The 25,295-nt window shown below is 45.2% G+C and overlaps 1 protein-coding gene across 2 annotated transcripts; it reads left to right on the forward strand.

Annotated features, from left to right (window-relative positions):
* Positions 1 to 2,631: 2,631 nt before the first annotated feature.
* Positions 2,632 to 25,166, forward strand: LOC133209401 (organic cation/carnitine transporter 2-like). Of its 2 annotated transcripts, none has more exons than XM_061348071.1 (10): positions 2,632 to 3,158; positions 9,737 to 9,840; positions 12,050 to 12,204; positions 13,040 to 13,211; positions 14,127 to 14,253; positions 18,404 to 18,504; positions 21,125 to 21,339; positions 22,532 to 22,714; positions 23,079 to 23,214; positions 23,753 to 25,166. In XM_061348071.1, exons 1-10 carry the CDS (start codon positions 2,766 to 2,768, stop codon positions 23,769 to 23,771), a joined length of 1,605 nt encoding a protein of 534 aa, XP_061204055.1. In that variant the 5' UTR covers positions 2,632 to 2,765; the 3' UTR covers positions 23,772 to 25,166. The 2 variants fall into 2 exon arrangements, with proteins under 2 accessions (XP_061204055.1, XP_061204047.1); XM_061348063.1 differs by having other exon boundaries at positions 2,634 to 3,158; positions 23,748 to 25,166.
* Positions 25,167 to 25,295: the final 129 nt, after the last annotated feature.

The following is a 25,295-nucleotide window of genomic DNA, read 5'->3' on the forward strand; positions in this document are numbered from 1 at the left end:
GCTTAAGCAAGTCAATGATCCCATCCAAACAGCTTTTAGCTTTCAGGTGTTTTGTAGTATATGGGCATAAGCGGGGTTTTTAGGTCTTTTGGGGTTGTGTTTTTTCCAAAGCATTTAATTTGAATATATACCACATCATATATATCACCTTCAGAGAAAGTACAGAGAAGACAGTTTTAAAAGCCTCTGCACAGTCTTTGTACCATTTACAGATTTAAAGGGGATTTGATGCTCACAAAAATCTGATGTTCTGTTCTGGAGATGTTCACCTGCAGCTATGAAAAACCACAAAAGGGCTAATTTGGGACCATAGGTTTTTTCAGAACTGAAAAACCCCACCAAGCCACCACCGAATCCAGTGTTCTGTTCTTCAGATCCTACAGGTTATGGGTGTATTTAAGTTCAGCAACACTAGATTGGATGAAAACAAAGGCAGAGTTTAGAGTTGTGCTACTACTGTTTAATGGATGCTACATAGCAGAATACCTTTTCCTATTTATTGGCAGTGCATACAGTTCTTGGGCACATAAAGTTGATCAGACCTGGTAGACTGACTTTTATCCTCTATAAGTATCAATTAGCCATGATCTAACTTCTGTAAGGGCCAGCAAAAACATTCTGTCTTGCCTCTAATGGGAGAGTTTGTGGCAAGCTGGTCTTGTGCTGGCACTGGGCATAGGAAGGAGGCTCTCCCTCCCAAGTTCAAGCACAAATATAAAGCTTTATAACATGTACAAGGAACTTGTGCAATTACTTTAAGCTGCCCTTTGGGATGCAGAAATACCATTTACTTTCACATTAGTTTGCTGCAGTTAGGCTTTTGCCATGAATGTAACATGAGGCAACCATTATCCTGTGACCCCTGATGTTCTCATCCCTTCTCAAGCTGGAATTTCTCTGATCAGCACTATTTAATCTTGGGTTTACTTACTATAAAGTTAATCTATAGAATAGCAGTTTAGACATAACTACATTTGTCAGCAAAGCCTTTGTATCAGCATGGGACGTGGTTTGACTTGATCAAATAGAAGTGGCTGTATCTTTATGAAGATTTTTATATCAAGTTGATACTTACTTTGTGTGATTGTGGGCTTGGGTGTTTCTAAAAAGTAAATATTTTTGTACTCTTGAACTCTGTGGTAACTTAAAAAACCTATTTTTCCATTTTTAAATAAGAAAAAGGGTTGTGCTGGGTTTTGGTTTAAATACCTTGTTTTAATCGGTCTCATTTTTCGTACTCGAGCTCAAGCTGGGGTCACATTTTAGTGTTTTCAATGGCACATTTAAACAAAGACAAATCTTTCCCAGCTGTGGAATAACTTTCTGAAAAGTACACGGTGTTGTTGCAAGGCCTCGTGGTGCCTGGGGATGGTGAAAAACAAGAAAAGGGGATTGCTTCAGCTCATGAAGCGTTTGCAAGGAGAATTTCTGTCCTCTGCCAATGGTTTCCCCAGGCTCACAATGGTCTGTGGAAGAACCCAACAGGGATGAATCTGAAGTGCCGGTTTCTGGCCAGTTACTATTCGCTTAGTTGTAAAGCTGAAGCAAACAGCACTGGTTTAGTAGCCACTGGCACAAGTTAAATGTGTTGCTATGAGCTATTTAAGCCTCTCCCTGCAATCTTCAGCGGGAAGGGAAGCACTAGCGGGATCGTTCTCACTGATTGCAGGGGCTGTTGCGCTGTGCCTCAACTGTCACCGCTGTCACCTTTATCTGGGTCTCTCTGTGCAACCTTTGGTCCTGGGCTGGTTAACTGGATGTGCTAAAGCATATACGAAACTGTAGCAATTGCCACTCATTCACTTATGTCTTCATGGTAATAAAAATGTGCGCTGGCATTGTATAACCTGCTTTCTGTGTGGAGTGCAATTGAAGCGTCCTCGCTTTAACGCTTTGGGCAAAGAGGTGTAAAAAGGTAGTTTAAAATGTTCTTGGCGTGGATAATGTATGAAAATACAACCCTAAAACCAAGCTCTTCCACAAATAAGCTATTCTATGCAGTCAGACTGTTATGGTGTAGTACAGTTATTCTGGCTTTCAGATGGTTCAGTCCTGACTCTGCAATCCCACAAGGGCATGGACACAGACCCCGGCCAACCTCAAGGCTTATTTTGAGGTTTAACTTCTTTTTTGTCCATTTTACTCTTGATTTTTTTCACAGCTTTGTAATTCCAACATGGAACTAAAGATCTTTTCAAACAGAAGCATTCAAAAATGCTGTAAGAGGTGTACGTTGGCTTTTATCAATTAGAGCTGAAGATGATACAGTCCACAAAAGGCTGGTCGGAAACGTGGATTCGCCCAACGTTGGCAGGCAGGGAGCAGCGTGAGAACCGGCAGCGGTGCTGCCCGCAGGGCTCTGTGCATCCCCGTGCACATCGAGGCCGCCTCTTCGGCCCTTGCTGTCAATACAAACCGAGGCGCTGCCCGAAGCCAGGCCTGGGCAGCACCGGGCAGCACCCGGCCGCGGCGGGGCTCGGAGCACCGGAGCCGGTGCAGAGCCTCCCTGTTGGCGCAGGGCATGCCGGGAGCCGCCTGGCCCCGCTGCGGGTGCCGCGCTGGGCTGGGCCGCGCTGGGCTGGGCCGCGGTCGTAGTGACGGCACTGAGCGTCCCCACCTGCGGGGCCTCCGCCTACAAACCCCACCCCCGGCCGCTCCCCCGCCGGCGAGGCCCGGCCCATGGCGAGGAGCTCCGCGGCGGCTCGGAGTGGCCGCTTCTTACCCGCGCCAGAGCGGCCCGCAGGTAGCGGCGGCCGCAGCTCGCCATGCGCGACTACGACGAGGTGGCCGCCTTCCTGGGCGAGTGGGGCCGCTTCCAGCGCCTCGTCTTCTTCTTGCTCAGCGCCAGCATCATCCCGAACGGCTTCAACGGCCTCTCCATCGTGTTCCTGGCCGGCACCCCCGAGCACCGGTGCGTCGTGCCCAGCGGGGCCAACCTGAGCGCGGAGTGGCTGAACGCCAGCATCCCGCTGGAGCTGCGGGGCGGGCGGGCCGTGCCGAGCCGCTGCCGCCGCTACCGCCTGGCCGCGCTCACCAACTTGTCTGCGCTGGGGCTGCGGCCCGGCTCCGACGTGGAGCTGGGGTCGCTGGAGCAGGAGCCGTGCCGGGACGGCTGGGAGTACAGCCGAGATGTCTACCGCTCCACCATCGTCACCGAGGTGCGCGGGGCGCAGGACCGGGGCTGCGGGGGGAAGTGCGGGGTTATCCTAATGCCGGGTCTGTTCGCTTTCCCTGGTAAAAGGAACCTCTAAGCGCAGCGCGTTTAGTGGGTGTGCGGCGGCTGCTGAATGGGCTTTATCCGGTACCTCTACAGCGGCTTGGAGCAGGGGTCAGTGCGGGGGTAGTGGGTGCGCCCGCCTGGTGTTTCAGAGAGATCTCATTAGGCTCGGGAGATCAGAAGGGTCTGGTTTTGTTGTGCACGATGCAGCAGTCAGGAAGCCCTGGCGTGATGCTGTGTCCTAAAGGACGCTGAACTTCATCTGTTCAGCCCACGATGCCGCTGCTTTGACCGAACCGGCTGCTTTGATGTCCCCATTCACCTGCTGGGGCAGGTCATGCTCGCCTCTGCTCGTAAGCATCCCAAGAGCCAAGAAGGCAGGCAATACGATTGAAGCTGTGCAAATGGTCCCTCTTGTTTTAAGTGAAAGCTGAAGTGATCTGCAGGTGCTGATCGACTTAAAGTGCAAGGAAATAGATTTTGGGGAATACTTGAATTTCCAAACATATATAGTTTGTTGGGGTTTATTTCAAAAGGTTTATAAAGCGCTTGTACAGTCCCATTGCCTGTTTGTGCCTGTGGACAAGCTTTACAGAGCTGGAACTATAATTGATGTTACTCCTTGTTTTGCAAAATGGGGTGTTTGGTTGGTGATGGGTGTGAGCATCTAATGAACATAAGCATTAAGTACAGAGCACAGAAGTCTTCCTCAGGAGGACTGGGGTGAGGAAGGGAGTGTGGGAGGGGAGCCGTGGCAGCACGGGGAATCATGGAATGGTGGCACTGGAGTTGTTGGAAACTTCCCTCAAACACACACAGCAGCAGGGCCTTGAGTGGTGCACAAGGCATCACCTCACCTATTCCTAAAGAGCTGCTTGAGAGGAAAGCTGCTCTGAGTCTCTAGGCCCTGCTCCTTGCTGAAATGCGCTGTTGTGTGAGGCTGAGCTGCTCTCAGGGGAGCGTAAGGCAGTTGGCATCTTCTCATGGCAGTCCCATTCACGGCTGAAATGCAGGTTTTGTTCCAGTGCCTTACTATAATGTTTCACTTGGCTTAGGCATGGTTTCAGCTTTGTCTCTGGAGCTTCTTCACTGAGTTTTGCCTTGGTGTAAATTAAAACATCCTGAGCTATCAGGGTATTGTCCAGGCGTCCTATAATCAGTGAGGAACAGGAGCTAACATCTTGCTGCGCCTCCCCAGCAGCTCTGGTTTTGGCAGATGTTCCGTGCCTGTGGGAGGTAATGTCTGTCTGCCCAGACATCGTGCACCGAGGCAGGGTTGGGGTTGGGGTTTTTCTCCCTTTATTAATGCCTCTGAGGGAGTTTTGCAAGAGCTGTGGCCTTTCACATACTTACAGGTTTTTGGTGTTAAACTCGTTGCATTTCTTGGCTTGCTGCTGCTGCTTTCATGATTGACCAATCTTGTGTTTTGTTGCATATCTCGCACTCGTTGAATAATCATGGGGACCTTTGTCCCAGATTTCCGCAGCCAAGGGAGGGGGAAGGGAGAATTGTTTTAAAGAAAGCTTTTTGCTGAATCTCTCCTGCCCCTGGATAAAGTCCTCATTTATAGTTCTGCTTTTCAGAGGTTTAAAACATTCAGTTCCCCCTCGCTTGGAGAGACACTTCCTTTTCTCCCACAGACTAACAACAGAAGGTTGTTATTAGCCTGTCTGCAGTACTTAACCAGTTCCCATGTAACCAAATCCCTTTCTGTCTTTTACTTCTTGAAATACTGTAGCTTGGGGGATGAGAAAAGCTTTGCCTTGGCTCAAGAAGCCATGTGTGTCACTCTTACTCCTCCATAAGTCCCATAAAAAAAGAAAGTAGGAGTAATAAAAGTTCCTATGTGGTAATAAACGGAATAAAACCCAGGGTAATTAAGGGAAAAGGCTAACTTCTGCCAGTCTGACCTGTTAGGGGGTTATACTGAATAACTGGGAATAGAATTGAGCAATGGAGTTAAGAGCTTGAGTGGACTAGAAATATGATATAAGGAGAAGGCGTTAGATGATACAGCAGTCAAAGCACTTTAGTCCACATGGGAGTAATTCTAACATACTGAAACATAAACAGGCACATTTGGTATACATGTGTTCATCCTCTGCTTCTAAGACGTGTTGTGTTGTTCATCGGTTTGAAACCAGTTCGGGGCAGGAGGTGTGCTCCAGGGCTGTGTGGTTTATGCCTGTTGTGCTCTTACAAGCTGCAGGGACTGGCTTTGGCAAAGGAAGGATGCGCGTGGTGAGTATTGCCAGGAGTCCTGAGGCTTGGCGCAGGGCTGGTGCTCTGTCCTGTATGGACATGCAGGGAGAGAAGGTTCTGGGCAGATGGGAGGGCCCAGAGGTTTACGTTCCCTGCCCACCAGGGATTCAAGTGCCCTGCTGTGCTGCCAGACCTGATGGAGATCAGCAGGTTATGCCAGACCTGCAGGAAGGAAGCGGAGACGGCAGTGGTGACATCTGGAATGACAGAAATGGGCACTGTGGTACAGTTGTGGAACCAGAGGTTTCCATTTTCACCCTTTGGAAGGCAGAGGGATGTATTGTTTTGCTTTACCAAAATAACCCCAGGTCATGGTAGACATTGCCCTTTTTCTCCAGCCCTCTCAAAAATGTGATGTATGAGGGGTAGTTCAATTTCTGCGCTGGAACTGTAAGATATTTGTCACTTCCCTTCCTATTCTATGCAGGTTTTCTCTCTGTAACAATTTAAAACAACAAGGGGAGAAATTGAGCAGCATGTATGTTTTGTGCATACAGACTTCTGTTTGTATTTGGATAGTGATCTTTAATGTCACATTTAGAGCTTCGAGGTATTTGAAATACACAAATGTATTGTCAGAGGAAAGGGTGTTTAATAACACTTACAGCTCTTGAGTAAGCAGAGTACGTTTATATAGGTATAAACAAGACCAGATTCCAAATCAGAGCTCCTGAGTCCTCAGTTGTGAGGCTGCGAGATTGTTTTTGAAGAGCCTGCCTCTACTCGCAGGGAGAAGCAAGTGGTAGGAGAGAGAGTACAGGAGATTGGATTGGCTTCAAAAGCTCTTGCTAACATGTTGACTTTATAAAGAAAATATTGGCACATGGGACCATCCCTCTTCAGTTTTCAACTGTGCGTTATTCTCTGTTAGAGGAAGCCAGCTGAAAAAGAAATAAATAAAGGAGTGGGAGGACACCAGGTGTTGTTGCTGTAAAAGTTCCTGTTCCTGTTGAGCTTTTCCTTCTATAACAAGGGTGTAACCGAGAGAGGCTCTTGAAGTTGTTGTATTTGTCACAGTTCATCTTTGTTCGGGGTTGTAGTAATGCTGTTGGGGAAGTGGGAGTGTTTCTGCGGTGGAACAGTTCTCTCTCATCTGAGAAACACCCTTTTGTCAAATGAAGCCCTAAATTCTATTGGTGGTGGGTTGCAACTACTTGTAACTTTCACAGTGTATTTGGTAGTGGTCTGTATTTGGTATATATTTGTTTGCTGTGATGCTATTGCAAGGCCTGGCAGTGTTTTGAGAACTCCTCTATAATTAGCCTTGCCATTTCCATGTTATGATGCATTGAAAATATGGGGCCAATTTTATCCTTACATAGGGTGGCATCTTGTTATTAGCAGCTAGAATTTTGTTATTTCCTCTTTTGCCATCTCTTACAAGGTGATATAATTGCAGTGGAAGGGAAGCAGGATGAGGGAGCTGCATCAGGTGTCTGGGTGAGAGCCACTGCGGGATTTAGTGTTAGTAATTCATGAGATGCTGGCTCTCCTTTCAAGGCATGGGGTGCTTTGCAAGTGCAGTGGACACAGAGCCTGCACACAGGAAATTACCCCTTCAGGTTTGGAAGTGTCTGGGGACCACAGAGGAACAGTGTTTTTTACCTGTGGTACAGCAGTATCTGCAGCTGGACTTGCGGCATCCTGTCTGCCTGAACTTGCCTTGCGGTTTTAGTGTGATGCTGTTATTTGGGGCTATGAATGCTGTTCACAGTTTGCAGTTTAAAGAACTTGAAATATTTCACCTTGGAGTCTGCATTTTGATTGTGGCTTGTGTGAAAACTACCAGAAGTTTCCTTTTTTGATAGAAGTTATATTAGTGTTCAGTTGCATGTTGGAAAGGTGTAGGAAATGTTAGCCTAGCAAGACTGACGCAGTTCTACAGCCGCTGCTTAGTGTAATCCTAGCTGAACCTGCCATAATACTTCTTGTTCAGATATTCTACCAGTCCCCTCTTCTCACCCACCCTCACCTGCAGCTGGTATCAGCCAGGAATCTCACGGAGGTGAATATCCCACCACACATCTCTACTCTGATGCAGAAGTAATTCTTGCTGGTAGGTGTGAGGATACTGATGGGCATCACCCCAGCCTGGTCACTGCTCAGGAAGAAGCTACAGCACAAGCTGCCCAAGTAAGAAGATAAGTTTAATCCGCAGCAGAGGGTGTCCCCTTCCAAAGTTGTAATAAAATGGAGTGAGGGATGCTCCGTGCCATGCCTAGAGCATTGAGTACCAGTGTTCAGCAGCTCAGTGCTTTGCAACAGCAGCAGCTGGTCTTTGAAACAAAGCTGAAGTGGTTTTCTCCTGTTTGGAGTCCCCCCAGACCTTGCTGGGGTTAATCTTACCTCATTCACTGGGGCAAAGGCCGTTAGAGCTGGCAGGTCAACTCAAAGGATACTAAGAAATGAAAAAAAGCACATGATTTTAGAGCCCTGGGTCACACTAGACCATGTCCAAACAGCACTGCCAGCAGCAGGATTCAGTCAGTAAGTACTGGGACACTCACTGTTTGTCATGCTGGTCTTCTATCAGTGATGCTCCAGTGAATTCTTGGGCAACATACAGCTGAGGGAAGGGTACGGTTGCGGAATGGTTCTGGAAGGCTGATGCCACCATCATTGACAAACAATAATGTACACCTTGTTGGCCAGTTATTAAAAAGTTGAAGACTTCAACATTCATTTACTGGGGCAAGAGGTAACAGACCTTAAAATCCCTTTGTTCTGATGGTTGTGCATCTGTGGAGTCTGTAAATAACTGGTATTGCACAACCAAGGCAGTTTTTCCGTGGTAATCTGGTGTTGAAGTTCACTTTGGTGCCTGGTTCAAGTGATCTTCAGCATAACAGCTCCGAACATTGCTTTAGGAGAGTGGAGAGGAAAACAAGCTGGTAATCATTGCCACATTTAAAGAACCACTGTGGTCCCAGCTGCAAATGCAAGGAGCTTTTGGCAGAACAGTGCAAAACATTTTACTGTCATGAACTCTTCCAAGCAGGTCTCTCCTCAGTGGTCTGAAGAAGTTGTTTGTTAATGGGCACAAGCACGTCAGTGTCTGGAAAGCCAAGTGGGCCACAGCCTCGTGTCAAAGTACAGGGGGATGCCAACTCACAAGTACAAGGTGGTCAGCTGGAACATAATGACTTATTTAGTAATGACTGTAAATCACTGAGCTAGAGTTTTGGCTAGGTAGCTTTTAGTTCTGTGAGTGAAGATGACTGGCTCCAGTAGCTGGTGCAAAGATGGTTCTTTGTGAGTAGGCAAGCCTTTAGTAATGCAGGACTTGTATTCATGGTGTTTGGTTTCCTGGTAAGTGTCATCATGCGTAGGCTTGTGATAACCACTGGAACCTTTGGCCTGCATGAATTTGGTAATGATCATTCACTGCGTAGTTCCAGCCAGGAAGCTTCAGTAAAATGGATCTGGCAACTTGGATTAGCCTCTGGGGTCATCACAGAATTGCTCAAACATTCTTTAATCTGTCATGAAGTACAGCTTTTATGGAATAATTGCAGAGTTAATTATAAATGTTAACTGCAGGTTTTAATCCACATGATATTGGTAACCATAGCACGTTAAATCCCTTATGTGAGTGCTATGAATTTGTTATTAGAAAACCACAGTTGTGACAGGAGCTTCTGTAATGATGTGTAATTGATGGTGTTGCAGGGTTTATTGGAGCAGTGCATGGAAGGCTGGTGCCTGTGCCTCAGGTGGTGGGAGGCTGGAATGGTTTGGGGAGTAAGTGCAAGAATAATTGAGAGTTATGAAGTCTGACATAAGGAGGGGTTTTTCAGACATAGCAGCCCAGCATCCCTTCCCATTGCTTTCCCAGAGCTGCATCTCTGCAGCAGGTTACTCATTCCTCCTGTGGAGGTTTTCTGTCCAAAGAGCACATTTTCATCCAGGCTCAGCCGAGGCGTTTCAAAGGAGGAGAAGTCTTAGAATCATAGAATAGTTCGGGTTGGAAAGGACCTTAAGATCATCCAGTTCCAACCCCCCTGTCATGGGCAGGGACACCTCACACTAAACCATCTCACCCAAGGCTCTGTCCAACCTGGCCTTGAACACTGCCAGGGATGGAGCATTCACAACCTCCCTGGGCAACCCATTCCAGTGCCTCACCACCCTAACAGGAAAGAATTTCCTCCTTATATCCAATCTAAACTTCCCCTGTTTAAGTTTTAACCCATTACCCCTTGTCCTATCACTACAGTCTTGTTTACCAGAAGACTTTCATGTTCTCTCTCTCTGCAGTGGAACCTTGTGTGTGACAACGACTGGAAGGGACCCCTCAGCACCTCCCTGTTCTTTGTGGGCGTCCTGCTTGGATCTTTCATATCGGGACAGCTCTCAGACAAGTAAAGTATATACACCAGAGCTGCTGGCTCTGCTTGATGTTTTGTAAGCAATTCTGTATGTGAAGTTTCCTGTGTCTGTCTGCAACTGCTAACACATCTTTGTTCTGCGACTGTCTAATCTGAATGTACACAGTGCGTAGGGAACACGTCCTGAACTAGAACAGAATGATATGAAGATTGTTAGTGGGGGTATCTTTATCTCTTTATTCTTTTCAGCAGAACCACTTTGGCAGCAAACTGGTTTTATGCCAGGAGCAGGTGTAGGAGATGTTTCATCTGGAAACATCACATTAGGGATATTCTCTTCTAATTACTTTGGACCATGATCAGAGGGATTCCTGAGGCTTGTTTTCCCTTTTTTGAGGTCAAATTTGAAACTCTTTGTGTAAACACCCGTAGCTTCTTTCCTCATCATCAAATGCAGCATTCAGATCCGATGATCTGCATGTGTGGAAGCTCAAAGCATGAGTGCTGCTCAGCTGTACTCCAGGGAAGTGAGGCTTTCTTGTCAGTGAGTACAAACCTTAATGAACTGGAAGAAACCATTAGTTTTTGTGGTGTCAAAAGTCATCTGGTTTGTTTTTCAAAGCTCGGTTTCCCCGATTCTCTCCCTGGGATTTGCTGTGCAGAACAATATGTGCTGTCTTCCTGATTGTCAGAGATCAGTATGTGGTCCTCTAACTTGCTGATTCACATGCAGAGTTTATATTTCTTTGAAACACAGTCCCTGTGCCATGAATCTTGTAGCATCGTTCAGGGCCGTTGCGTGGTTGCCTGCTCATCGGGTTGGACCAACCTTGAGCTTGGAGGCAGTGATCCTTGAAAACCAAGCAGCTTCCCTGGACTTCTCTCCAGAGCAATATGGCATGGATTTTTCCAAGTGGATCCCTGATGAGGCCAGTGTTTGCTCTCCCAGTGATCCTCCCTTCTGCCTTGTTTCTCCTCTCATGATCCTGCACTTCACCCATGGCACAGCCAGCAGCTGTGGCAGCCTCCAACCCTTCCATCCTCAAACAGCTCTCCTTGTTTGCAAGCTTGAGGTCCAGCAGTGTCTCCTTTTGTCAGCTCCTAAGTTATCTGCATTAGGAAGTTATCATGAATGCATGCCAGAAACATCCTGGGTCTTGTCCTTCAAATCCCCCATGATAGCCACTGTCTTTGAACACAAAGCTTCCCGTGGTTATCTAAAGTTGGCCTCCTTCTTGCTGACCAGGTGAACTGCAGTGGACACCCACAGCAATGCCAGTGTTGGTCTGCTTGCTAATCCTGACCCATAAGCTCTCGGCTGGCTCTTCATCCATCTCCAGACAGAGTTCTGTGCCTTCTGGCTGCTCTCACCTTTCCATTCTTCACTATGAGGTGTCTCCCACCATTTCATCCTGGTGCTGCTGCAGGGCTTGGGTGTTTCATTCAAAAGAGCTCCCAGCCCTTTGTCTGCTACAAGGATGCCACGTGTTTTCCATGGTAGCTGCCCAACAGGTGAAGCAGGAGCAGTTCTGGTGGCAAAAGCCATGAACTTCCCACTTTCAGAGTCACAGGAGTCTCCTCCTGCAGGTCCTTCACATGGTGATACAGGCACTGTCAAGGAGACCATTGGTGCAGCTCATCCAGTTACTCTCACAGGGCATTGGCACTGACTCCTACAACAGCTTGATGGGTTGGGTTGAGTTTAATTTCCTGTTATCTTCAATACTTAATCAGTAGAACTGCTGGAGTCCCTTAAATTGGCTCATTTTTTACCAAGAGGAATGAAGATTGCAGCATGGGATCACTTTACTGATAACAGCATCTTACACACCTCAGGTTTACCTCTCCTTCAGAAGCTTTCCTTCTTTGTGTTTTACCATGCTGCTCTGTGTCATGAACTGTGCACTCCATAGAAAAGGAGCATCTCATGCTCCTGCATTTTAAATAATTTGATTATTTCCTGTTCATCCTGTCAGTAAATAAAAAACAGTGTCCCAGCATGTACTTAAAGGCAACTTAAGTAGCAGCCCTTGGAATATTACGTTCTCTTGGCCAGTGGATGTTTTAATGTATTTAGAATAGTTGTGCCTGTGTCATGTTTCCTGAACCTCTGTTTTGTGCAGATGTTTTGTATCTCCCTGAGAATTTATATGAATAATCTTATTTTTTCTGTGGCTGAAGATTTCATTTGTGCTGTTGTGTAATAATCTCTTTTCTTCTTTCTTTAATCTGTCCATGGAAGGTTTGGCAGGAAGAAAGTGCTGTTTGCAACTCTGGCGATGCAGACTGGCTTCAGCTTCATACAGGTCTTCTCTACCAGCTGGGAGATGTTTTCAGTGTTATTCTTGCTGGTCGGCATGGGGCAGATCTCCAACTACGTGGCAGCGTTTGTTCTTGGTATGAAAGTCCTGCTGGGCACAGTATGTGTTCTCTCATCTTGTCCTTTTCCTGCTCCTTTTCAGTACTGGCTTAGGGTTGATTTGTTTGCCAGGCAGCACTGTAAGAGTGTCCTCACCATATGTGGATAACTTGTTCTCTCCGTGGAAGTTTCCAGTCGATAGAGGTGCAATCTGAATTAATTCTGTGGCTTACCATCCTAAAAAGGCAAAAAATCTGTTATTTGGAACAAAGTCCATCTTCTAGCTGGAGAGATAAGACACGTAAGACATGAATTGTCAGGGATTTCGGTTGTCCATTTTGGGGCCTGAATGCCCTTTTGATTTAAAATGGGTACATCAAAAGATTGCAATGCTTTTGGGGCTAATAACAAAACAGTCTTTCAGAAGGTGATACAGGTGAGGGACCTAATTCAGGCATCTCTGAATTATTCCATAAAGAAGCTGTTTTCTCTCCGTGAGCTAGAGATGTCCCTGTAGACATCAAGCTGAGGTTAACTGTTGTAAATGTTTTGCAGTATGTCAGGTGGGTTTAGTTCCTCAAGTAAAATGTGATATTCTGAGAAGATAAAAACAGAGAAGTATTAGCTACTGTGAGCCACGGAAATACTTTATGGCCCAGTTCCCTTTCTGCTTTATATATAATTACCTGGGTTGATGAAGGATCACTGCATGAAGCCGATCTGTGGTGACTCTAAAATCAGACGGCACGCTGCACTAAATGCTATAACAATCCCATATAGTGTATTTCAAAGCCAGTTGTTAGAGGTGGGTTTGGTGCGTTATGCGGTTGCTGTTAAGCTAAATACTGCCCTTCCCTCTGCTGTTTTGACCAGGCACAGAGATCCTTGGCAAGTCAATCCGGGTGCTGTTCTGTACCCTGGGCGTCTGCATCTTTTATGCATTTGGCTACATGTTGCTGCCACTGTTTGCTTACTTCATCAGGGACTGGCGGATGCTGCTGCTGGCGCTCACTTTACCTGGGCTGCTCTTCATCCCGCTCTGGTGGTGAGTACAAGTTAAAAGACTTCAGTCTTTAACAGGTCTTGTCTGCAGGCTTTTAAGGTCCAGACTCCAGTGAGCCTTTACCAATGAAATTCAGGAATGGGCAGCTGAAGAATGGACATTGTGTCCTTTACTCTTCCCAGCTGCAAGTCTGTAGCTTTGTGAGTGATGTGGCTCATGCCTGAGAAGCCTACTTACTCTTCATTTCTGTAGGCTTCTGTAAAATGAAGTCATGCACATACATAGAAAATAAAGTCAGTAATGCTCCTCCTTCTGTACCAGCTGAAATCCATGAGTAGGCCTGAACTAAGGGTAGAAGGAGAAACCGGTTGTTTTGGGAAGCTGGGCAGTGCTCAGGTGATGTAGATACGGCAAGCTACAAATCGGTACTTGCACATCCGAGACTTCCGTGTTTTCCTCCGTAGTCAACTACTTTTAGGTGGCATGTAACGTTCAAACAGTCCACACGGTGGTGGTGTTTCCTCACTGGCATTTGTAGCTCCCTCCAGTTTCTCATGGTATTGAATGACTGGTGATTTCTGCTGCCTGACTTGCCTTTATGTGACAGTATTTACAGTTACTAATTGTATGTGTGTTATTCTTCAAGATGCAGATCTTAACATACGGAATGCTACTTGTGTAATCACGTTTCTGAATTCCTTTAGCTGTTTCCCATACTCTGAAGGTTTTGATTGCTCTTTGTTCTCTGAGTCATTGCTAATTTCTTTAGTCCTTCTCAAACCCACAAACACATTTTGGTCTGTTCTTGTCCAACGTGCTAGTCTGCTCTTGTGAACCTGATTTCTGTTGTCATTGCTCGAATTTCTGCAAGATGTGGCAGATTTTGAGATCTGCATACCTGGAACAATGGGGGCTGATGCCTGCAGCAGTGCTTGTTACTCTGAACCTTTTATACAGGGTCATTCCGGAGTCTCCTCGGTGGCTGATATCCCAGGGAAGGTTTCAGGAGGCAGAAGACATCATCCGAAAGGCTGCAAAAACTAACGGCATTACAGCCCCAGATGTGATACTTCACCCGAGTGATGTAAGATTGATTTAGCATCCATTGGACCTATTAATGACCCTGTAAAGTGATTGATTTCCAGACATGAATTGAGTTATGCCTGCAATGTTATTACGTATTTCTCAGATGGATAAAAGGTCATCCTTTTCCTGAAAAGCAGAATACCCTTTCCTGCTTCATTAAGATTTGCCAAGCCCTTGCTGTCCCATTCCCATGGGAATGCCAGCATGCATTCTTTTTGATCCAGTTTACAACCACCTTTTCCTTTTTAAACGGTAGTTTTAGGAGGCAGGTAATGAATTTGAGGTACCTATTGCTTTGTGATCTGCATACCAGGGCTGAATATTTGTACTTGCACATTCTGGTATAGTTCTATAAATCCTAACACCAGGCTAATCCTGATGAGTGGCACTGGAATTAATGTCATTCTAGTTCGTATTCAATTCCGATTTTTACTCTATGCTAAGGAAAGCAAAACTTGAGCCCTGTTAGGGTGGAGTGGATAGCAGTATCTTTTCTTCCCACCTATTTCTTGCAACATGTTCTTGTTGCCTGTCAGTATCTCCCCTTTGTCTGCTCTGTTTGATGACCTTAAGGTGTAAAAGCAGTTCCACACTCATTCAGACATGGCCTCTAAAGGTCAGACTGTTTGCACAATCCAGGAGAATGGCACCTTTCTAGGCAGATGCGTAGAACCTGTCTGGGCAGTTGTGCGGTTGTGTTCTGGTTGACAGTTGATATTATCTTGTAATTTATGGGACAATCCCTTGTATGCTCACTTGCTCTTCAAGGCCTCTGTCCCAGGCTAAGGCAGATGGTTACACATTAAGTTTCTGAGTGTTTGCTGTTGACATTGAAAAGGCTTTGCTTGGGTTGAAGTTAGCTGAGGAGCAAACAAACTGCTTGTCCAGACTTATTTGTAGATAGTAGGACAGACATCCTGGCCTTGCTGGGACAGAGAGAGAATGTCAGAAGAACCCAGACCTTCTGAGGAGAGCTTTTTTCCCTGGATAGACATCAGGACATGGGGGTTTTTCTTTTTTTATTCCTCTTTTCATGCTGCAGCCAGGAAAACTCACCCATTGTGAGTGGCAGGAGAACAGAAAATTAGCTCTGGCTGCAACATCTGGTTAAGGTCACTGTCCCTGGAATCCTCTATCTCCTGTTCTTAGAAAGAAACATTGATTCATTTGCCATCTAAGAATGGGGTTAGATTACAAAGCAGCAGAAGGCAGGGGCAAGGAAACACTGGACAACACTGACTTCTGCAGCAGGATGGGCTGGTGTTCGTGGTGCTTGTTTATAGATTAAATCATTGCACATTAACTTTAGGAAACGCAGATTAACATTCCGGCACTCAAAGGGAAATGAGCTTGATGAACAGGCACTGTTTAAATGCAAAACTCCTGCCCATCTTCTTACTTTTCAAGGTCAAAGTAATGGCCTGGCCAAAAACAAACCAGTGCAGAGCTTCTCACCATCAGTGGTCTGTTTGCCCTGTTCCCATGTCGGCTTTCTGCAGAGCTGTGAAGCAGGAGGCTCACCGCCTCTTGGGTTTTCAGGAAGCTGATTCGCACTGCAGAGAGGTTCTTGGGAATCTGGCTGGCTCTCAGCCCTCCTGCCTTTGCAATGTGAGTTCTTTGGAACTCTCCAGCTCATGTTTGGAGCATTCCTCAGCCCCGGGCAGCTGGGGAGCAGTACCTGCAGCATTCAGGCTCTGGAGATTTCAGAACCAGTTAGGATCCCGCAGGTGACTGGTTGCAAACAAGCTGCAGAGCACACATAGAGGCTGCTTGATTCAGTTATCCCATATGAGGGGAGTAGAAACGCTTGGGTTACAGGTTTCAGCTCAAACCATCGTTTAGCCCTTCCTGGTCTTCTCTTAGCTTCTTGTTCTAGCCTGTCCTGTCAGGGATTATGTTGTCCGTTTATCCAGCTCCTAAAAGCCACACTCATTCTTTTTCTCATCAGCTGTGGCTGAATTTTGCTGTTCCTGGTTTTGTTTTGTGGTTGGTTTGGTTGGAGAGGTTTTTTTCCTCCTTTTTTTTTTTTTTTCCTGTTTGCTGATTTCTTGGCAGCAAATAGTGGCAAAACTGGAGAGTGCTTAGGAAAGAGCATGTGATTTATGAGAAAGGCTGGGAGCTGCAGAGCTGACTGAAGCTGACTGGTGGGAGGTTTGGCTTCAGGCAGAGGGAAAGCTATCAAACATGAAGAACTTTGCTTTTCTTAGACAACAAAGATTTATGAAGGCAAATACACTGCAATTGGGTGTGCACGAGCGTCAGACCCTCCAGGTTTACCCTCCAGGTCAGAGCAAAATAGCACTCAAAAGAATTTTCACCTGACTGCAGGGATTACCTAAACTTCATGTTCCCATTAGCTCAGATACAGTTTACAAGACATGGAGAAGATAACATATGTTTTGAGTTGAGAGACAAGAGATAAGGGCCATAAATCAGTGTCCAGCAACTACCCTGCCAAAAGAAACATCACTAACTGAATATGAAAGAGAGGTTGATGAGGAATGAAGTTAAACTAATGGTTGCTTTTGTCTCTTTATTGGTGTGTGGTGTCCTGCAATACATCCAGCTGAGCCAGCCTGATGTTTTAGGGGAAAAAAAGCATTGTAAGCTGAACTAACAGAGTAGAGGGTGGTATGTTAGACCAGGTGGAAAGAGTTGAGTAAAGGTTAAATTCAAGAGTAGTTGCACTCTACTGTAGCTACAACCATAGTTCATTTCTGTAGGTAACTTATTTGTACATACCACGAAGGAGTACCCGGTGCCAACAAAAGGCAATTCTTTAAGCATATTGGAATTTAATTTGACATCCTCAGGTCATGCTGACTTAAAGAATCAAGGAAGTGCTCTCTTTATACAGTTTATTGGCTTGCACTTCATAGAGGTCTGTCAGGCAAGAGTGAATCTTCTAGTTGTGGAAAGAGAAGGTGTTGGCTTGGCGGCTTACAGTTCAAAAGGTGCCAAAATACTTCAGTATTGCCTTTCTTCATTTCAGTTCTGAGGTGGGTAAAGTGCTAAGGATGCTCAGGTGGATGCCTGGTTTTCTTCTTGTTGATGTTCTTGCTGTAAGGGTGTTAGAGATACCATTAAGCTGATGAGTGAGCAGCTGTGATAAATCCTGAAAACACCATCTTTTGTGATAGCAAAGTATGACCTGGCAAGAAGACTGCGATTCTTCTGCTTTATCAGAGTTGATAGTTTAAATCAATGGAACTTGTCGTCTTAAATCAGCTTTTATATATTCTGAAAAGCCTGTCCCTGTTACTTCTAGTTAAGAGTCTGAATCTGAGGAGTCTAAAAAAGCCTTAAATTCTTTCCATTTTTACAATCTTACTGAGCACCAAAGTTGTACGTGTGCTTCATGGACAAGCATCTTTGCACTGTTTACATGGAAGTGGTTTTATATTGAGGAGCTGGAAAGTTTCATGGGGAAAGGAGAAGTTTGTTGCCTTTCTTTGCTTATATTCTTAGAAGATCATCTCAAAACCAGGCTAGGTAACGGTGAGGACTCTTCAACTCATTAGCCAGTTTGTCTCCATTTAAGTGCATTACTGTTGATGCAGCATGAGGAGTCATTTACTGAATCTATCCTGCTACAATTTAATCTTGTTATTTCTCGCCTGGTCCTCCAGGTCCGCTGCAGACAGTTTATCACTTCTGTTGCTGGTTTTTGAAGACCGTTCTTGGTCTTTGGTCTTCTGGCCCTAAATAAACCCTCTGCTTTTACAGATCATGTTTTTCAAGTGTCTTCTCATCCTTGTTGCTCTCTTCTTGTCAGAGTGCAGTGGTTTGCATGATCCTCGAGGTGCAGTGCTCAAAACTGGGTGTAAGACCCTACCAGCAGTGATGTATAAATCATGAATTAATGCTATCACTTTATAATTCACGTATAAAGGTAACAATAAGCAGTCGCTTTGTGGAGCCTCAGGCAGAAGAAATCATTACTAATTTCAGCCTAAATGTTAAGTGTCTTTACATGAGGGAGGAGCAAGTACTTTCACAGGTAGTTGGCTCTTATGGCTTATATGAGTTTGGGTAGAAATGAGGCACCTGTTTCAGCACTGCAGCATATGCTATGGGAGGGAGTTACTTTCACAGTAATTCTGCTTGCAGGAAGTTAATGTTCCCATGTTTGTTGTTGTTATTTCCAGCTGCAAGACCTGGATTCCCAGAAGCAGCAGACATACACCATTTTGGATCTAGTGAGAACCCGAAATATCCTCACTATCACGATTATGTCAGTGATTATTTGGTAAGCAAATGTGGTTCAGGAGTATATAAGCATAAAAGCAGCAAACCAGTTCAAACCTGCTCTTTGAACATAAAGGGGTTCTGAAGAGATTCATACAAAACCAGCTCAAAAGCCAGCAACCTGCTGGCTGAAGCAACAGAAATCTGGTTATGTAGGTTCTTAATCTCAGTTAACAGTCTGGAAACACATCTGGATTGTTATTCCTTTCTGAAGCAGTCAGGCATATCCTGAACTGAGCCAGAATCACATCAGCTGGTGATGATGTGTGGGAATCCTGCCTTATATTGGGCCTTGGGGAATGCTTTTCTGACTGTAACAAAGTCTTCAAAGAGGAATAAGTCATGCCCTGTCCTCCGGTCACAGAACTGCAGGGGTCTGAACACATCCATGCTTGACTTAGGGGGGAGAATCTTCCTATCACTTTTGTGTTGTCTATTAAAGGGATAAAGCTGCCTTTGAAGTTTTAATCTGAGATTTCCCTAGACTTTCCTGCTGGCTGCTCTGTCTCCCTGCCGTCTTCATCTGGGTTTTGCACTAGCTGAAGCCATACTTTGGTTGAACAGTTGTCATTTGCCTTTACTGGAAATCTCAGTGAAGCTGTAATTGCTCAGAGAAAACAGAGAGGGTAACTTACAGCCTGCCAAAGGCTATAAAAGTGAGGTTTAATTAGTGCATGTACCTTCAGTGTCCTAACCAAGAAGGTCTCTCAAGTGCTTTGGGGCTAACTAAGTCTATTTGCTGCCTTTTTGAACAATGTTCCTGTGCTTTAGTGGGGCAAAGCTTTGGAGGTCAGTTCACAGAGCTGCCAGCGCGTACAAGCTGATGTGGCTTTTTGGGTCAAAGGATGACTTGGCTAATATTTAAACCAGATTCCATTGCCCATCACCAAGAGTATCAATTCAGTTTCTGTATATTCTGCATTATGAACCAAAAGAGCTCATAAAAGCAGCTCTGTAAAAGAGGGTAGTTGCAGGTAGCAGCGTATCACCTTTACATCTTGCCAAGTGTTTTGTTCATTTTGAGTAAGTAGCAGCCTTTACACTAATCCCATTGCTGGGTTTGCATCAGGGAGGAGGAAGTTTGGCTTCTTCTCACCCTGGGGTGTGTAAATACCTCTAGAGGTTTTCTGCAAAATGTAGAACTGTGTCAAGATCTGCCAGTGTGATAAACTGAGACAAACTGCTGCTGCAAGTGAGTTCCAGCAAGCACAGCTTATTGTCTATAGAAATAACTCCTAGGAGCACAGTGTTGTGGAAAACACCGAGTAACTGCTTCTGAGAAGAATAGCTGTAGCTGGCAGGGCACAGCAGCAGGGGGTCACCCTCAGCTGTATGACTTCATACTTTTCCAGGTACAATGCAACTTATTTTAAGCAACTGGACCATGAAGGCTCTTCCATGTGAAGCGAGGCAGAGGAAGAACTAATCTTTTGTCAGTGACTCACGTTGTGCTGTGCAGTGATTTTGCTCCAGTTCTGTTAGATCACAGATGCTGAAGGAGATGAAGTGCTGAGTGCTTTGTACCCACCATTGCACCTGGACATCTCCTGAGCCAGTGCCCATTATTTCCTTGCTTATTTTGTGTTGCTGGTGAAGCATGGCCTTGTCTTCCCAGCATCTCCCAAGACATGACAGGATTTGTCTCTCAGGCCATTTGAGTGTTTCCGTTGATCGTGTGGGAGCCAGCTCTCATCTGCAGCAGCACAACTAAGGTGGCAGTGTTCCTGGCCCCCAGGCTCTGTCCTGCTGCACTGACCAGCCCAGGCACCGAGCCATGCAGACATGGCTTGGATGCTGCCCAGCCAGCCTGGGGCATGGCAGAGAGAATCCCCAACTGTTTGGGTCTGCTATGATGGTGTATTCCTTTTCTCTGACTTATACACAAAGCATGGAGGGTAATGACCCAGAAACAATGTTCTTCACCCAGAGCTCCCTGGTAAACATAATGGAGAGCTATGGTACACCACAGCAGCAGTAAAATTCAGTAGTCCACACTTTCAGTTTAAGACTATAACTACTCGTAACAGGAGCTGCTGTATCCCCACATTAGGGATGATCATCACCTATCTCCCAGGGTATGAGATATATGGAGGACTACATGAGAAGTAGTTGGCCCCTCTCCATCAGCACAGTAAGCAGAGACAAGTGAGATACCTAAGAGTGACAAGTGCCCAGAGCTTCCTTGCAGGATCTGAACAAGAGTGGGATGGACAGTTGCACAGCCATGCAGAGGCATCAGAAAAGATGTATGACCTCTCTAGCTGAAGGACCATCCAGCACCTATGACCATAGGCTCATAGACCTGTGCCTCAGCAAGGCTAGCAACAGCTCTGGAGTTACCTCATTGTGGTAATGCTGAATAGGATATTTTTAATCTTTTAAAATATATTTTATTCTTTGAATTCAAGAGCAACTTGGAAGATAAAAAGCATCAGCACTGTTAAATCGCTGTCTTGCTCTTTCTGAAGACGGCACTTCAGCTGCGTCAGAGGTGAAAGAATCTGGCACATGCTGAATTTGCCTTCCAGAGTGGTTTCTGTGCTTAACAGATGTAACAGAGGTTCACAGCAGCCTCAGGAAGAAGAGAAATTAGTCTGATCCTGTTATTCTGCTTCTTTCAGGATGATCATCTCTGTCGGTTATTTTGGACTGTCTCTTGACACACCTAACCTGCATGGAGATGTCTACGTGAACTGCTTCCTCTCGGCAGTGATTGAAGTTCCAGCCTACATTATCTCCTGGCTGCTGCTTCGAAATCTCCCGCGACGGTACTCAATGGCAGCTGCGTTATTCTTGGGAGGCTGTGTTCTTCTCTTCATTCAGCTCGTGCCTTCACGTATGGAATCGTTAGTTGATCTCAAATATGTATGATAGGTGAAGTGCAGTACCCTGTGCTAGGCAGATGTAGAGGAAAAGTGTGCTGAGGGGGACTAAATACAGATGTTCATTTCCTGTCTTTGTCCCTTGTCTCTCCGTGCTGCTGCACAAGGAGCTCGCATAACATGTCAATTCAAATGCATTTTGAAAGGTGGGTCATTGGCTTTGTGGTCTGTTGGCATTAGCATTGTAGTCTAGATTTGCCTTTCATGCACACGGTCCAAGTGTAAAACCAGGACTAGGCAAACCAGACTTTGCTAGGAGATTACCAAGAGGCTGCAGAAGTTACTCCCCAAGCAGTCAATGACTGTCTCTTTATGGCTTGTTTCAAGAGTTATATTCAAGGGAGTCATTGTTTCAAGGGAGTTATTGTGGAAGCATTTTTGCTTGGCAAAGATGCTTGTACTAAATTGGTGTCAATAATTCAGATAATGCTTGCCAGCTGGAAAGGAGGACAAAATAGCATGTACTGGATATCAAACCATATGTATCTTCAGGACACTTAGATTAATAGGGTTATGGACTCGTTACTGATAATGATATGGAATATGATGGGGGTTGTTGTTGCTTAGCACTTGTTTACGCTTTGATTTGTAAACAGAAGAGTGCACAAGAGCTGCCTTGCTTATGTTATACAGGTGATAGATGTGTTGTGAATCAATTGCACACTGATGCAATCTGTTTTCATTTTCAACTCTGTCCCAGTTAAAGTCAACCCAGCTTCCTACAATTAAATTATTGACTTGCAGCTAAGAACGTTAATGAGAAACCAGAGCAAGAAACCAAAAATAACTTCTTTCAAATGTTTAGTTTGATTCACTTTATTAAAAAGGGGTAGAGAAAATCTAGATGGGGATAGAGATTATTAAAAAGGGATAGAGAAATCTGAGAGGACCTCTCCCATTCTTGCTCTGTTCTCCTTATTGTTTGCTTGGCAGGAAGCCCCATGCCCAAGTGGAAATTAAAATGTTGAGTCCTAATAATTAAGAATTAAAACATAAAAACGTTGCCCATGCTTGTAGACATCTACAGGGAAAAAAGATGCCAGACACTGGGATGAATCAGGCAGGAGTTACACAAGCACAATGGAGTTGAGAGATGCCATGAATTGTCAGAGCTTTATTGAAGTCTTTACTGCGTTTTGATTTCAGATATTCGTGCACTATCTATTCTGCTGGTGATGCTGGGGAAATTTGGGATCACGTCTGCCTTTTCAATAGTTTATGTTTACACGGCTGAGCTCTACCCAACAGTAGTGAGAAACATGGGAGTTGGAGCGAGTTCCATGGCCTCTAGGCTGGGCAGCATCCTCTCGCCTTACTTCGTTTACCTCGGTAAGTAATCTCCTGTGTGTGTGGGAGATGCTGGTGGATGGAAAGCAGTATTTCCTACCCACATCAGTGTCCTACCTCTGCAGGTCGTTGGGCTTTCCTGCTGTTTAAGAAATGCTTTGAAGACTCAATCTGATTGACTGAACAGGGACAGCTCTTACGGCTGTTGTTTCCTGGTCTCTTGAATTCCTTAACCCACATTTATAACAACAATGCTTTGAACATGAGACTATGAGGGGGGCTGGTTGGGTTGTTTTCTATTGAAGGCATGAGTCTTGCATGGATAAAGCCCTGTACCTAGGTACAAACGTCACCAGCAACTTGGAACTGATACTAGATTGCTTGTTTGTTTAATGTATTCTGCTAGGTGCCTATGACCGATTCCTGCCTTACATCTTGATGGGGAGCCTTACTGTGCTATCAGGAATTCTGACTTTATTTCTACCAGAAAGCTACGGAATGCCTCTTCCAGACACCATTGATCAAATGCTGTTGGTGAAAGGGTAAGTGTCACCATGTCACCTTCTGATCTTAACACATCTGTTATCTATATGGAGAAGGGGAATTGACTTCCCCAGGTATTGCCATATTCCTCTTCCCATGCGTGTATGTTTTGGACATCTCAGCTCCAAATTTATCATTTTACTCTGAAGGCTGAATAGGAGTCCATGAATGCATTTAAGTGTGTTGCTCTGTACTGCAGAGTACAGGGACACTCTGTGGGTTATAATCTATCTTCCTAGGTTCTAAAAGTACTGGGGAAGGGCTGAACTCTTCCAGTTTAGTTAAATTGACCTAAAAATGCATTGAGAGCCTTTGGCCTTTTGCCACTGCTCTGAAGGTGGCACATGTGCATAGGCCTGGTGTAGGAAAGGGACCTGTCCAACTGAAGCCAACAGGATGGTGAAATCAGGAGGCTGTAATATCAAATAGGGCTCAGGGTATCAAAGACGTTTTTCCTCTATTCCCCATCTATTTTTTAAGTGATTTTTCTTTCTTTTGTTCTGTATTTCCTCTTCTTTTTTTTTTTTCCCAGATTAGAATACAGACCTGCCTTTAGAAACAAAAGGGATTCCAAGGAGGAAGAAGAAAATCCAGAGATCTTTAAAAGCACAGCTTTTTGATGGAACTCCTGTGTACTTCCCTGGTGGACTGGAAGTTAAATGGACTTTTTCTTCTAAAATGCATTCTAGAAAGGGCTAGTGGCAACACTTCCTGTAATTTTAACCTTATTTATTAATTTAAACACTGTGTTCCATATATTCTCTTTTTATATGAGCAGAAGTAGTGTATAGCCTTCAATGAGGTTTGTCAGCCACAGCTGGTTTAATAGAGCAGTACCATGAACAGTATCTGAGCAATCCTGTGTAACTTTAAGTGTGTAGTTCAGCTGAAAGATGCTTGAAAATGAGTTCAGGGGCTGGCAGGTACCTGGATTCCTCAGTGAACCTTCCCCACAGCTAATGCACATCAAGAAGTCAAAATTGCCAGACAAAGCTGCTTATTGGGTTTGATTGCTGAACTTCTGTCTCCAGACAGGAAACTTATTTATTAAGTGGAGGTGATGGGAACGTGCCCCTGATCTCACTCAAATGACTTTGCACATGCTGAGTTGGCCACCAAATTCAGGAAGATGCAAAGAAAGATTTTGAGAGTGAACTGGAACTTGGTGTGTTCTCACTCAACACAGATGGAAAGGGCTCTCTTGCACAAACTCTTTGTAAGCACTGAAGCTTTGCTCATGAAATTCACTTGATTCCAATGCTGGTTTTTGACTCTACCTGCACTGTGAAGCTGTTTACATCTGGCCCTGCCTGTGGCCTGCTTCCAGGCCAGGCTTACTTTAAATGATGCAGAAGGTTTTGTCTGTGTGTGGAGGGAGCGGTGGTATTTGGGGTTGGTCTGCTTTGGTGGGTGGTGGATGTTTTGTGCCTGTTGTTTTAACGTCTTCTGTGCAATTTGGATGGTGGAAACAATTCTGTCCTTGCTCTGTGCTTTTCACACACGTGCACGTTCACACGCACACAGTATATTTAGAGCTATGTTTTGTGTTAATCCGTAGCACTGTGGCCTCATGGTGGAACGTACTGAGAACAAACTTCAGAACATGTTTCTGAGCACTCACTCTCGATTCTCAGGTGCCAACACTACAACTACTGTGAGGTCTGTTATTTCACTCAGCTCTCATGTAATCACTCAGTTGTTCTCAACCTGTTTAAAGAAAGAGATCTTGTTGACAGTCTGCCAAGAAATTGTTCATTGAGTCGTGGGAGCACCCTTGGCATTACCTGTGTTCCTTTAAACACAGGCAGTATATCTGTACACCCCATCTCGTTCGTGCTGTTCTGATTATACTTGGACGGATGTGAATGGTAAAAGATTTCTCTCTTATGGCACTTGTCTGTATTTTGTTCTGTCTTGTTGAGACGTAATAAACAGAACCTAAACCTTTGTAGCCAAAGCTTTTAAGGGCCTTACTTTGCTGTGGGACCTGGTTGTGGGAGTTGTCATAGAATCCCAGACTGGTTTGAGTTGGAAGGGACCTTAAAGCTCCTCCAGCTCCAACCCCTGCCATGGGCAAGGA

Source organism: Neopsephotus bourkii, unplaced genomic scaffold, assembly GCF_033783945.1.
Source record: "Neopsephotus bourkii isolate Nb327-2 ecotype Australia unplaced genomic scaffold, CSIRO-AGI_Nbou_v1 NB_52, whole genome shotgun sequence".
Lineage (NCBI taxonomy): Eukaryota > Metazoa > Chordata > Aves > Psittaciformes > Psittacidae > Neopsephotus > Neopsephotus bourkii.